The sequence below is a fragment of the Dipteris shenzhenensis genome, chromosome 16, assembly GCF_047967505.1.
Source record: "Dipteris shenzhenensis isolate YYH24624 ecotype China chromosome 16, Dip_SZ_1.0, whole genome shotgun sequence".
NCBI classification, from domain to species: Eukaryota; Viridiplantae; Streptophyta; class Polypodiopsida; order Gleicheniales; family Dipteridaceae; genus Dipteris; species Dipteris shenzhenensis.
The window spans coordinates 12,068,922-12,084,805 of NC_141611.1; the positions used below are offsets into that span (position 1 = coordinate 12,068,922).

General features: G+C 38.1%; 1 protein-coding gene across 1 annotated transcript; it reads right to left on the reverse strand.

Annotated features, from left to right (window-relative positions):
- Positions 1–13,985: 13,985 nt before the first annotated feature.
- LOC147892557 (flowering-promoting factor 1-like) lies at positions 13,986–15,379 on the reverse strand. The gene is made up of 2 exons (XM_087387665.1): positions 15,016–15,379; positions 13,986–14,062 (listed from the first exon to the last, which is right to left on the reverse strand). The coding sequence occupies exon 1, from the start codon at positions 15,377–15,379 to the stop codon at positions 15,038–15,040; it is 342 nt and encodes a 113-aa protein (XP_087243791.1). The 3' UTR covers positions 13,986–14,062; positions 15,016–15,037.
- Positions 15,380–15,884: the final 505 nt, after the last annotated feature.

Genomic DNA, 15,884 nt, shown 5'->3' on the forward strand with positions numbered 1-15,884 from the left:
TTTTTTTAACTTTTTATCTCGGGGGGGTCACTATGTATAAACCCTCTATATCACGTGTGTTCAAGGCCTATATTTAAAATCCCTTATCTATAAATTTTTTCATTAATAAAATGTGCCCCTTTCTATACAAATCTGTAAATTTTTTCCAAAACTATTATAAATAGTCCCTTATGTATATTTATTTCTGTAAATTTTAGGAATAAAAAATATCCTTCTGTTGAACTCACGTGATAGGGTTACATATAATGAGTGACCCCCCCGAGCTTTTTATCCAATTGATGCCAATTAATTGTATGGATCAATTATTGATGGGACTTTTTAATCTAAACACTCACTTTGATTTCTCAACTACCCTTTAATCGGGCTAATGCCATACAATTAATTCACATCCATTGGATGATTATTTAGCATGGATAATCCCTAGTCATTTTGTGATCTGTCTTATTTTTTACTTATTTTTAAATCTATTTTTTAGAAGTGGTTTACGCATTTACTATTGACATCATTTTTTCATTTTGACACTTATCAAATAGACCCACTTTTATTCACTTATTATCATTAGGTGGGGAGTCATTTCCACATGGTGGCCTTACTCCCCACCATACATGCTCTTACCCTCTCGGTTGGGGGTGGGCCACACACACACACACACACACACAAATTTTGATTAGTAAATGTATCACGCACACACACACACACACACACACACCAGGGGGCCACTATGTAAAACCCCATATAGCATGTGTGATCAAAAGGTATGGGAAAAGCCCCCCCATCTATGGATTTTTATAACCTATATACACCCCTTCTGTAAAATTTTAGATGATTATTAAAGTATCCCTGATGTATGAAAATTTTCACTTTTTGAATTAAAAAACCCCTTATGTATGTATATTTTTTGTAACTGCATTAAAATGTAGAGCCCTTTCTGTTGATCGCACATCCTATCTTACATTTTTATGAAGTCACCCCCTGATGCACACATGCATGCACGCATGCACGCGCGCGCACACACACACTTGTAGATAATTTGTTAAAGAAAGTATGTCTTTTATTCACCTACATTGAGAATTTTGTAAGATCCATTTTTTTTCTAATGAACATATTAGTTCATGATACTAATATTATTATTTTTTCAAAGACAAACTTGTTGATATATCTTATCGAATGGATTTCTAATGATATTTGTGTCTACGTGTGTTTTTCTTATGTTTTAGGCTCTCTTTAGGCTCCCTTAGTCTCTTAAACATGAGATGTATGATTTGTTTTTTTTGGGGGTTTCTAATTTGACTTAATGGCTTGTTATCATCTTGGTTTCTCATCTTGTACATGTAGACCTTTTATAGAATAAACTTGCAACTTTAGTTATTTCTTTATTGACTAAATTTACTACTTAATTTGCTTCTTTTATGTGGACCTTTTATTGACTAAACTTAGTACTTGAGTTGCTTTAACGTTTGTTAAATGTACTTATGTTATCAAACCCAAAACTATATAATGGAAGGCCAAGTAGCATTTATGGTTGGTCAACTAGGCCTTGATATTGTGGGACTCTATGCAAAGGTATGTAAATTGATTCATCACATTAATTCATAGGCTAAGCCAATTTAGAATGCTTGATGCTATAATTTATAAGAACCTTTGGTCCTGCCACCACGAACTATACATGTGTGCACATGCAACACTTTATATCTAAGCATTGTTTCCTTAGCTTTCCTTACTACTCCTCCATGTGACCAACATGGTCATCTTTCAATGTTCTATGAATTTCATCTTCATTATTTCCTATGGAAAACACTTGGTGATGCTATATCCCTTAATGAGCCTATTAAATTACACAGTGCAACGGAATAGAAACTGAACAAAGAATAGAGAGTACACAGCAAACCAGAGAGGAACAAATTTTTTCTTCAATACTGATGTAGTACAAATGATGGTTCCGTCCACTCGTGCGCTCCCACAGTGGAGCTTAGATGGCGATCTAGACAGATACCAGGTGAAGAGCTACTAGCTGGAAGATCTGATCTAATCTAAACTGATATGATACAATGGACTTGGGAGGTTGCCTCTTTATAGCTATGGGGGCGGTAGTCGGATCAACATAGGCAGTGGAACCGACTAGTCATCCATGGAATATTTAGGGAATATTCCCTATACCATCACCACACAATCACCTTTCTACCATCAATGGTCTCATTGATAGACCTCATCTGACATGCAAGTCAGGATCCATCGAGTGTCCCAGGCTCACGCATGGCTTCTCCTCATATGGGGGCCTTACAACTTGAGCAGCTTGGACCACTGCTGGTTATTAGGAGGGTGGGGCATTGAGCATATCTAATAGAGCCTACTCGACTAGTGTCGCAATCGATTTCTTGAAATATTTATATCTCACTTGTTTTCTAACTTATTGCAACATGTTTACTTGTGTTTTCTAGTATAATCTTTTCTAATAAATCCACTCTTCCCTTCCTTCTCATAGACTGGTTGCAAGGGCAATCATTTTGTAATTCCCATGATGCAAGGATCATGGGTTGCATTGATAAGTTGTGCTAATTTGGCCATCTCATAGTTCTCAAGGTTGATAATTATCTCTAAAATGTGGAATATTAGGGTAGATAATATCGAGAGACTTGTATATTTATAATTCTCAATTTGATCATTATAATGTTGTTCCATTGAGTTTTGAGCCCATATGTACATGGTAATACTATATCGATAAACTACTTATTATCACTTATAGTATTTGTATATAGTTGGTGGTACTACAAAACCTACCAGTAGTATTACAAAGATAAACCATCAATAATACTAATAATAGTGGTGATGGTATGATTTTAATTGACGATATAATTTTTCATATTTATCACTAGTTTTCTATAACCAAAATTCTTGTGAGATCCCTCTAAGAGCTGCAAGCACTCTACATTAAACAAAATTGTAGTCCATTGCTGATGTACCTAGTGTGTTGGGGTAAGGGGAACCACAATTGAGTCATGAGAGGGAAGTGAATGAGGGAGAGTGTGTTCATTATGGTTGTCAAAGTGGTTGATTTATCTAATATCTAGTATGTTGGAGCAAGGGTTTACCACAACTATAAGTCGACGAATATGATTAATATTATAGAGGAGAGCAAGGTAGCAATGTTACTAATAAATACCGCCCATGCGCACCCTGCCTGCTCTTTGAAGTACTGATGCAACTTGCATGTAGCACACTTTCTCATCATATACATTTGTACTTGGGGGATTCACCAAACAAATATTTAGTGTACCACGTGCATTCAAAAGGAGGGGTATTTTAATTTCACTTTTGGAGAAATTTAACAAGTCTATTATATATTGCAGCAAGAGGGGTTTCTTAAATTTTCAAATTTAGGGAAAAATCCATTAGTTCATAAGTAAAGAGGGGTGGTTTTATTGAGGGAAAAAATTTACTTGAGGGTTTTTGTAAATACCCTTGAACGCAATTGATACTTAGGGTTTGTTAATAGTGCACCCCCCGAGCATGTGTATAAGTAGTCATAGATTTTGTGCACTATGTTTGAAAACATACAAGTGTGGAGACAAGAAATAGATGTGTAGGTACACTAGAAATGGGACAAGAGGGCCATCTATACCCACCAAACTAAGTACTACACAATCAAAGGAAAGAGATTCACGTAGTACTGAAGCCTCATTCATTTAAAATGCACACCAAATGAATAAATTCATTAATCAAACAAAAATCATTCTCCATAATCACAATTGGGCACAACATTTATCCCAAATTGTTCTCATGAGAGTTAGTATACCTAGAGCATTTGGTGAGCTTTACAAGAAAGGCAAAGGAGAGTAGAAAATAGTGGGAGTGAAAAACTTAAATATGTTTGGACAAAATGGGAGTTTGTAGCAATCAATTAACTATGTTGAATGGAAATGCAAATTTATCATGAGGAGAAATCTACCAGTGGAGGTGCCCCTTATATAAGGGGCTACTTTCTTGGTTCCATAACAAATATATTGGACTTTCCCATGATTTAGGGAAAGCTGCTACTAACTGAGAATTGAAGATGAACTATAAGAAAATGGAACAATCCAAGAAAGAATATGAGTGAAAGGTCCAATATCTCGTCCCATCATTACAACAACAAACTCTAATAATACACCCTCACATAAGTAGTGAGGTTGCCAAGCCCATTTCATTAATGTTGATGCAAGCACCCTTCAATCAATGAATTGAAAAACACTAGTATCTACACCACATAGAAACATAAAGAATGTTGGGAGTGGAAGCCAGAGCATGAGGGGGACCATCAATTATAGATATTATTCACTACTACACACCCCTTATTTCGACGGTTAAGCACCGACGTTTAGCGCGCGCGGGACGCTAATCGTCGGTATGCAAAGCGGGCTTAAAAAGTGTTGCTATATAGCGACACTTTTATAAACATCGCTATATAGTGACACTTGCCAGACTTGTATAAGGTAGTTATATAATAGCGATGTTTTACAGAGAGTTTTTTTCCCCATACCGACCTTTAAAGATAGTTTAACCCAATAACAAAGAAAATTTCTTTTCATAAATGTTTGATCCTTTGAAAGAATAAAAGTACAAGAGCATCTACATCAAGTTTGAAACTCATATATTCATGTCCACATTTGAGATGAAAAAAATCAATGAAGAGCATTTACATCAACGTCTTCATCCTCAACCAAGTCTAGTTTGTCAAACAAGTCTATCTCTAGCTCTATACTGATTTGATCTCTTATATCATCATCATACTCTGGCATCGTACGTTCACCATAGACTTGATCATCTTCTTCAATAAAGTCGGATGATTCTTGATGATCATCATCTTCTTCCTCAATATCGTGATCTCTATCTTCCTCCCATATGATGTCATTATGCACATCCTCCTCTTGGCTCATATTGTGATCTTCATCTTCTTCACTAGATCCCATCTGGATCAATTGGATCTAGCATTGGCAGTGGCATATCCATATCCACATCTCTATCTTCAAAAATTTGCTTACTTCGTGGTGCAACTTGGATCACGTACCACCATCTTGGATCAGAACGATTCGGATGAAAAACCACCTATATTGAAGATGGGTGCCAAATGCCCGGGAAGAACAAAGACCGTCATAAATAGTTCTAAACCATTTTACATCAAGAATGAAAATACTAAATCGTCTAAAATCAATTTCATAGATTTTGTGTATGGTCCCACAATAATGCAATTGTGAGGAGAGAAGATTGCTATCCGAAGCACTTGCTCGGCTGTCTTGTGTGAAGTTAGCCATGACTCCAAAATCATACGTGACTCTCTTTCAATCGACGTGTTCTACACAAAAATGTCATTGTGGTATGTCTAGGAGCTCTGGAAATATCAAAGACCCACACTCCTATCCATAAGATCTGTAACTCCTCTACCAAAGATACCATGTACACGGCCTCAGACTCGGACATCACGTGCATTGCCCCTAAAATAGAATCCATTATGTCCACCATACCCTCGTCATCATCTGGCACATCCGGGAGACTATACTCCTTCTCAAAGTGTGAAGGTATATGCACACCACCCTCACCACCCTTCTCATCCTGTCTCAAGGTTTTGTGTAAATATAAGATCTTGTCTCAAGATTTCATGTCATGTATGCATGAAATATTAATCACGAACTCAAATAGCATTGACTTTCCAATGATCCATCACCACATGCACCACCTACGGTCGGTACTGGTTTGGGCTCCTCCCCATACATCCTCAAGTGACACATGACAATACGGTGTTGATGTCGTACTTCTCACTTGTAATGAGTGCAATGACAATAAAACCTCTTCGTAAGCCACTCTGCGCTCCCGAACATTAGCGCATCATCTGACAAGCTTCCACTCGTCCCTTCCATCTGCACACCTCTAAAATCACAACACAAAATGCAAGGAAATCAATTAAGATCTAAAAAATAGCCACCCATGAGCTCCTTCCCTCTCTTCGTAGATCAAGTGCCTTGAACCATCACTATCTAGTGCGCTTTGCCTTGTTTCATCACTATATAGTGATGCTTTTAGGGTATAAGTATATAGCGACACTTTTAGGCTATAAGTATCGCTATATATAGCGACACTTAGGGTATAAGTGTTGCTATATAGCGACACTTTTAGGGTATGAGTGTCGCTATATAGCAACACTTTTAGGGTATAGGTGCCGCTATATAATGATTAACCAGTGTCGCTATATAACGACGCTGGAGACTAAAACCCGAAACCCAGTGCGATGTCGTCTTTCACAACTCTATTGTGAGAAAAGCAAAAGTCTCTCCTCTCATGTTATATTCGGCAACCTTGCTTTCCTCCTCTATTCCCCACACTCCTCACCCCTACCAAGCCCCTCTCCCATTGACACTTGTGCTCCCTCTCCACCCTTCTCCCCCTCTACTTGTGTGAAAGGAAGTTTTTCAAGAAGGTGTGTCTCTTTAAGCAATGTAGGTTCATTTTTTGTGAGATTTCATTTTGTGAGTGTTGAAGCATGTTTCTCCTTGCATTGCTAAGCCTATGTGCTAATTTTCATGCTTGATTTTCAGAGATTAAGGACAAAAAACGAGATTTGGTGAAAGAAAGAAGACTTACCTCTTCTCTTTTTAGTATTTCTCTTCCTCCTCTTTCCCTTCTTTTCATGCTTTCTTCTTGTTTGTAGGCTTATGCTTGTCCCCTCAATCCAATCCCTTTGGAAAGTTGCTTCTCTAAACTCCTCCTTCCTCTAACTAGTTATATGAAAAATGTTATGTTTCCTCTCTTTTGTAGGGCCAGTCCATGAAACACTGAGCAAGACTTTTCTAGGTAAGAAGTGCTTCCTCTTTTTTTCTTTTTTTGTTTCCGTCATTTGCATTGGCCTGCAACTAGCGCTTTAAGTGCTAGCTGCAGTCATGGGAATAGGAACCCTTTCTTCCCTTCTCTTCTCTTATTCCCTCTTCTTCCCCTATTTTCCTCTTTTCCTCCCTCTTTCCCCCCTCTTTCCCTCCCCCTCTTATTTCCTCTTCTTCCTCTCTTTTCTTCTTTTCCCCTCTTGTTTTTCATTCTCTTTTCCCCTCTTCCTTTCTCTTCCTTCTCTTCTTTTCCCCTCTCTTATTTTCTCTCTTTCATCCTCTTTTCTCTTCTTTTCATAAGCATATGCATTTGCCTATGCTTATGCTCATACGCTTATGCTTATGCATGAGCATATGCTCATATGCTTTTCCCCTCTCTTTTTTCCTTCTCTTTTTCCCTCTTCCTTCTTTTCTTTTCCCCTCTCTTATTTCCTCTCTTCCATGATTTTTCCTCCTCTTTTCATAAGCATATGCATTTGCCTATGCTTATGCATGAGCATATGCTCATATGCTCATATGCTCATGCATAAGGATAAGCATATGCTTTCTCTCTTTTTCTCTTTTTTCCTCTCTTTTCTTCTTTTCCCCTCTCTTTTTTCCTTTTCTTTTCCCCTCTTTCTTTCTCTTCTTTCTCTGCTTTTCCCCTCTCTTATTTCCTCTCTTTTATCCTCTTTTCTCTTCTTTTCATAAGCATATTCATTTATGTATGTATCTCTCTCATAAGCTTATGCTTATGCATGAGCATATGCTCATATGCTCATGCATAAGCATAAGCATATGCTTTCTCTCTTTTTCTCTTTTTCCCCTCTTTCTTCTTTTCTCCTCTCTTTTCTTATTTTCCCCTCTTCTTTTTCCTTCTCTTATGCTTATGCTCTTTTCCCCTCTCTTTTTTCATTCTTTTTCCCCCTCTTCCTTCCTCTTCCTTCTCTTTTTTTCCCCTCTCTTATTTCCTCTCTTTCATCCTCTTTTCTCTTCTTTTCATAAGCATATGTATTTGCCTATGCTTATGCTTATGCATGAGCATATGCTCATATGCTCATATGCTTTTCCCCTCTCTTTTTTCCTTCTCTTTTCTCATCTTTCTTTCTCTTCCTTCTCTTCTTTTCCCCTCTCTTATTTCCTCTCTTTCATCGTCTCTTCTATTCTTTTCATAAGCATATGCATTTGCCTATGCTTATGCTCATATGCTTATGCTTATTCAATGAGCATATGCTCATATGCTCATATGCTTTTCCCCTCTCTTTTTTCCTTCTCTTTTTCCCTCTTCCTTTCTCTTCTTTCTCTTCTTTTTCCCTCTCTTATTTCCTCTCTTTCATTTTCTTTTCTCTTCTTTTCATAAGCATATGCTTTCTGTCTTTTTCTCTTTTTTCCCCTCTTTTCTTCTTTTCTCCTCTCTTTCAAAAGGGTAATTTTGTAACAAACAATGTTGTATATCTTAGACATGCATATGCTTCTATCGCTCGGCTCATTTGAGCAATTTTGTATCACCCTTTTCACAAAGGAAATTTTGTAACAAAAAACATTCTTTTGTAATTACTTTGAAAAAAACATTAGTGGGGCAAAACAGGGCTTAATGTGGCCTTATTTAGCCCCACTAATGTGTTTTTTAAGCTTCTATTAATCGTCGCTATATAGCAACATTTACCAGTGTCGCTATATAGTGACGTTTATCAATGTCGCTATATAGCGATGGCGACCATTTTTTATGCTAATAGCGACATAAATACTGACCTTTGCACCCGTTAAAAAAACACTTTTTAGTGTAAAAAAGGTCGGTATTTCCATCGGAAAATGGCATGTGCCTTGTAGTGATTTGGGTGGAAGACTTGGATGATTTCTCAATATATTCTCAGCCAATTATTTTGCATTTTGAAGGTTATCCATTGAGCATGGTAGACAATGAAGGTCACATGTAAGATGCATGGAACTGCATTGCGCAATATGGAGTAGGTTTCAAACCTTCTACTTATGATGTTGTGGACAACTATGCTAGACAAAGCACATGTTGAACAAAAACCTCTTGCATAACACAGGATGCATTGTTATTGTTACCGGATAGAAAAATTAAAAAGACTTAACTTTATTTATTCAAAAAGTAATTAAAGAAAATCTAGAGTTTACATAGTAAGTCTAATGACAAAAACCATAAGTGAGATAGCAAGTACATAGCAAGTATATTTGCAAAAAATATAAGTGAGACAGAGGCCTAGACAAAGTTCTTGAGATCATGATGAGCAATATAAATATTTGTAAAAAGGCTAATAGATTGTTATACTGAGAGTTTGGTAGATGGATGTTTAATACATGGATAAAAATGATAGAGATGAGTAGAACGTGTTCTACACACACAACCAAACCATGAGATATATCTAACTTCTAGCTTAAACATTGTCATTTCTTCCATCCATATCGACTAACAACATTCGAACCTCAAACACATAATACTAACATTTGTTAACCTCACTGAGTAAAAGCACAATTCTTTGCACTAGAATTTGACATGTAACACATTTGCATATAATCCAACTGGCAACATTGTTGTTTTTCATTCCAATATAGTAAATGTGCTATACTAAGCCAAAACACTAACATGTGATTTACCTTGATAGAAACCATAGCTCGAATCTTTACATGCATTTCTATTATCTCTATTTCATTAATTCCTAGTTCCTATCACTCCTTAATGTGTATGCACATTATGATTGGAAAAGGAAACCGTTACATTTAAGGACAAGTGCAACAATAGCAACTACATTTTCACATGCAAAAAAGAACCAAGTACAACCGCATAAATTCAAAACACATTGCACTCATGGATAACCCATGCTCTATTGTGTGATGAAAACATCCACTTTTGATATTCCTTCATCCATTCTCTAGAGCCTTGCACACACTTATAGCCTTTTTCTCTCTCATCCATGCCTACGTGCACCTAGAACAATAAAGATTACAAATAGGCATATGCATGTATTGTGTGCCTCCTTACTCACTTCTCAACTACAAGTATAACATGTCAACTCATCTCTACACCAAAAAAATTCCTTAGCTTGATTGCCAATACTGATAGATCTCAATTCCTCTAAAAGCATGTCTAGCAGAGTCCATCACAAGAAACCACATTCAACCAAAGGGGAGCAAGATGACATGAGAGGATCCTAAGAGAGATGCTAGAGAGAAATAGATCCTCTCTTTAATGTGAGAGAAATCTATTAAAAAATCTAAGTACCCATATATTATCTAATTGATGTCACTACTCCATTATTACTCACATCTCTCACATCCCCTAACACATAAACAGATTATACCCCACTCCATCCTACTTACTAACCACTTACCAATCATAAATCCCTTTCCACTCTATGATGAACCGATGCTAATCAACCCACAAGAATTACGCATAGGAAATTGGCACCCTAGTTTCAAAAACAATCCAAGCAATTGCATATTCCCATGCTAACACATAATATGTGCATAGTTAGATCATTCTTAAAGTTGTAAACCTATTTTAGGTTTGAAAAATGTTTTTAATGGTTTATTAGGGATCAAGAATACTTCAATGGCTTCAATGGTTTAGCACTTGATATGCTTTAATGGCTTTCTTGATTGCACAATTAGATATTATCAAATACACAATTGAACATTGAGAATGTAAAATGCATCTTGTAAATATTTAGCTAGGTAATCAAACATTGAGAACTTGAGATTCATACCTTTCTCCATTAAAAAAGATCAATATATTCATTGGAAAAATATGTTTTGGTAACATGAGTACATGAATAATGAGATATAGGAACCAAATTGCTTGAGCTAGTTTGGCAAAATATCACCAAGTCCTGCAAAACCATATATGATAACAATGGAAAAGCTACATGACATAGGAATAGACCCTACCTATCTATAGGATTTCTAGTACATAAAGAAGATGGAACCGTTGGGTGCTATGAAATCTTATACTTGCATCAAAAAGTGATTAGCAATAGCGAATATGAGTGCATCATACGGTCTAGTAGAAATGTTTCCATTACAAAAAGTTGGTTTCAATGTCTATACTTACTCTTCTAGTGACCTGCATGCTCCCTCCAATGCCTCAAAGAGAATCTCTTGTGTGAGAGAGATAACAATTGAAGCCTTCCATAATTTTTTAATTGTGTGCTCTAACATAGACTTCTAAATGCCAATAGATTGTGATCTTCCATCTGTAGGAGCAGCATGGCGACAAGATGGAGGCAACAAGATGAACAATGAATCATTTGTTTTCATTGAGAGGAGAGGCCTTTATATGGGCAACTAATACAATGTATGTGCCCCAAAGGAGAGCATCTCAAGATCCACAAATCACTCCATTGATTTCTCAATTAGCCCCATGAATCTCTCAATCACACCTAATAGAACCTTCTACCACCAGACCTAGTCACAATAACCACCATGTGGTGACACACAAACTCACACAAACCTTGTACCCCTTGGTACACCCCATTACATCAATTTGTCTGGGCCCCCACAAATTGATGACCTCAACCCTAGCAGTAGTCCATGGGAAACTTCATGGCTTGCCCACCTCTAGTGACAACACTCATGATCCCAACCTGGCACTCACTCTAGTTGCATCAATAGTCGACTCATTTGGGCATCCTCACCCCAACATGATCTCACTCTGACTTTGGTCTCTTGGTTTACAATTGGAAGACTGGACAATGACTATGCATGGGAAATTCCCATGGGTCTAACAAGGTCAAAACTTAAACAAAGAACTAACAATCATTTAAGGGGCAGATAACCCTTATTGACCACACTGAAAAGCATATGTCACTAACCATTATCTATAAAGAGTGATAAATCATGAAATATAATGAATAGCACTCATTGTTCAGATGTGGTGTAAAGATTCTCGAGCTTGGATTTGATTTCCATGGCTGAAGCATTGAGATCAATGTGATGAAGAAGTTTGTTATCCATCCTCATAACAATAAGGGCCATTGCTTTGTGATATTGTGCATCCCTAGCTGTTGTGACTTCACCATGAGTACGAGACTCCATAAGAGGGATTTGGATTGATCTAAAACCTTGATGTGCTCCCTGATGATGAATACATAAATCAACAAGATATGTCGATGCTAGAGAAGAAACAAGCCATGCTTAGACCATGATCTCTTGGACAAATGTTGCTATTACATAGCATGGAGGTTTGGTTTCTATCTTGAGATGGAAGCATGATGGTGCCACACTATCTAATGATGAAGTCTACGTAAACAAGACAAAAACTCAACCAATCTCCTATGAAACTTTGCTACACAAATTTAACTTTGCTACAACAAAATTTGTGTATCAATGTTGCAACTATTTTGACGTCTTTTGGAGTTGCGATCTGAGTGTGAGAAATAGTCCTTGAATCAACCATATCATCAACATAGAATAGGGTCTCTGAAGAAATGAGCCCAACGTAGCATGCAAACGTGAGCTCCCCAATAACATTGATGTATAACTGCAACAATGTGTCAAACAGGCTGAGAGAACTCAAAAAACGGCCGTCTCGAAGCGGGAGAATTGCGGGCTATAGGAGAATGCCAGGCAATTGACTATAAGTAGTAATGATAGAACCAAGAAGAATAATGGTGCTGAACCACAATTGGAAATGTGACATTAACTATAGTCAAGTCGCCACTGGAGTACACATTTCTATGAAAGCTTCAGAAATGTGCATCAAAAGTTTCTGCCGATAACCTCAACTTTGAGCAGCTGACATCATGATCTTAAAGCCACCACACAACAATTCAGTGCAATGAGGGGAATTGTGTAGAAGAGTGATGAAATGCTAGCCGGAAGCTGAATTTCCCATCTCAGAAATCAATGCACTCAAAAAGGTACTCAGGAAATGTGCAACATCAACAATCCATCAAGCTTCTCTTTGTTCATATATGGGATGTAGACAACCTTCTAGAAGAAAATAGGGCGCATCTTCTTGTCGTGACCTTGTGTATAGTCGGGATACTCTAGCCACAAAGATGACACACAAATTGCACCATTTCTATAGAATCTAATAAAGGAAAGGAAAGCTCCTTATTAAACATGAATTTTAAAGTAATACATGGCCTTTCAGATTACATAACTGGCAACATTTATTTACCAGCTATCTAGACTTTAAGATAATTGTTTTGTTATAAGCATGTATCAAATGTCATTTAAATGACAACAACGATGATTCATGTGAGAGAAACTAATAGCATATAAAGGAATATGTGCATGATCTTATTTTGTTCACCAATGTGCTAAGTGTCTTCTTCCCACCCAAAGCTAATTGATATGAGAAACCACCAACTTCAAAATCTCTACATTATGCAATTACGTTGATTAAGATCTTATTAAAATCCTTTTGGTATGGTGCGTTTAAAAGATTTGTGCTTATAATTCAAATTCATCATTTATAATAAATTCCCTATGTAGGAGTTGTTTATCTAGCTAAGCTAGTTTTGATGCTTATAGTTGTCGGTGAGATGATTACAATTGTGAGGTAATTGGGATTTAAAACCTTGGAAATTTTTTAAAGCACAGTGAAATCAAAGGAAAGAATTAATCCATAACATATAGTTTCTAATCACCTCACATATGAGCCAAGAGACACATTCTCTATTAAGTCATGAATGTATTACATTTTAAAATAATTTTCTCCATAGAATTTCATCAAAGTGGCACAATTCATATGATGAGAAGAGCATGTAGCTATGTCTACACTCTTTTCATCATGGTGAACATCAAAGCAATTATACATTGAGTAAGAGCACTTAAGCCTCTCTCATGGTCAAAGCTTATACCCATGTGGACTTCCCAAGAGGAGCATATCAAGAATAAAGTGGCATTGAATGAAAAAAGAAGAAGATCTTGTAAGAGTATAAAGGCTAATCTATGTTCTTATAACTATTAAGACAATTTCACCCATTGTGCTTGAAACTAGAACCAAAACTCATGGTGGAATATGCTCCTACATTAAGCGAGGTCTTCTTTCCACTTCATAGAGGATGAAACCGAGTTTGTCATGGTCTATATCCTTAAACATTCAAAATTTCAAAGTAATCCCCTTGAATCATTGAGCTAATCAGGGTCACTTATGTAACTAATTGCAGAAGCAATACCGCTTGGCAGCTTTGCCCGGAATCAATGGGCAAGTTGGTCTCCTTGTAAACCTTGCCGCTGTTAGGGAAAGCTGTGTGGGCGGCGATCTGCAAGCACGCAACGTTCGCTGAGAGTTAGAAAGCTTTAATGGGATGCAGTTACTGTATTCATTTTCCAACTAACAGATCATACACACGCTATAGCAGCACCCATTCACAGCTTCAGTTACCCCAGCTCACGGCGGAATCGGGCGGATCCGTAAAAGGCAGACAATCCGTAGGACTGAACACGATCGAAAATTAACTAGCAGCTTTTAGATCTCTTCATGGTTTCGCTGAGTCCCCTCAACTTTCAAGACGTGCGTATTATACGATCTTCTATGCTCTTACAAGACGTAATTTGAAAGTCTAGCAGTAGTAATCACAAACGAATCATTTCTATCACCGCGGGAACTAGGTTAAGAATGGGAGTCTAGGGCTGATTTTCGTGCAAGCTTCCAAAAGTTGAATCCCGACGAGGGATCCCAGACTTCCCTAACTTTATATGGCTCTACTGGATGCATTTAAGGTGAGAGCCTCATCTGACAGGGTACGAAGTTACTGTTTTGTTGCAGATAGTCGCCTAAGTGGGATACAAAAAAGGACTGATTTGAAGGGACGATCTGGAATTGCTTATCCTTTGTCGGCACGCACACACCCAGCAGGTATAAACGTGCATCCAATGCCAAAACCAACTATGGATGGACGCGTTACAGTGTACATACTACACAGTTAGTCTCGACTCTCAAGAGAAAAAGTGTGTGACTCCAATCACGAGCTTGGCCGGGCCAAGGTCCCTCTTACAAATGAAGACCTTTGCAAACACGCAACGAGCCAAGGATTTGCATCACCCCATATACTGAACATTCACTTTGGTACGTAACGAGGAATGTTGTATTAAGATAAATCAGCAAATTAACTCCCATAAAATGTGACAAACCCACAGAAAAAACGTGTCGGTGTCAAAGTTCAGCTGATTCTTCAGTAAGTAATAGAAGTTAAAGAGGAGACGAAGTTCATACCGGGAAAAAAATGTCAGGCTTATCACTGGTCGCGAACCTCAAAGTATTCTCGGTTCTTTAAAACAATATCATACATATGCATAGTTTTGAACTTTCTGAAATCTCTGGGCAGCGAGATCAGATGAGCGCTAGAATAGCATCTGTGAAACTGGAGCTTGTCTGGGTCTTCATTAGGATATCTTTCCCATCCCAAAGCTTGTAGTTTCTCCTCCAAGTCACCATACGAAGAGATGGCTTCGTTAGTCGGCAGATATACCAAAACCTTGCGCCGGGCCTGTTGAATGTCAAAGCCATCGACCGACTCAATGAGCGGGTTCTGGACGAGCTTTGCTACTCCGTTTTTAAAGACCCAAACTCCTGCCATTCCTGTAAGGCCCGACGCGCTTCGGGTCCTTCAAGAGAGAAGAAGGCTGCGGAAATGTGTGTGCTGGATGTGAAAAGCCAACGGTATTCGTAGACGACGTGCCAGAGAGACAAGGAAATAGACAATAGACGTGGAAGCGCGTGACTAGCTGTGTGAGAGCGTTCGAGTGACGGGAGAAAGATCACAGACTTTGGGAAGCAGGTGGCCCGTGAGCAACCCGAACTTACGAGAGAAACGATGAATCATGAACCCAAAAAATGGCAGAGATGAGCAGCAGCACGCTGCCGGTAGCATCAAATCACAGGCAGGGTGGAGGTGCCATACGTGAGAATGAGTGGCGAAACTACCGAGGCGATTCGTTTCTGCGTGTGGGAGGAGGAGAGGGACGCGCAAGGAAGACGAAGAGGAAGAGAAAGAGAGGAGGGGGGCGGTCCACGCAAGTATATGGAGCTGGAACTTGTCGTTGGTGCTGAACAAACCGAGGAGGGAGAGAAGGGGAGGTGAT

What these genes read in the sequence shown, in the direction of transcription:
- LOC147892557 (XM_087387665.1), bottom strand. Translation starts at nt 15,379, where the DNA reads ATGGCAGGAGTTTGGGTCTTTAAAAACGGAGTAGCAAAGCTCGTCCAG.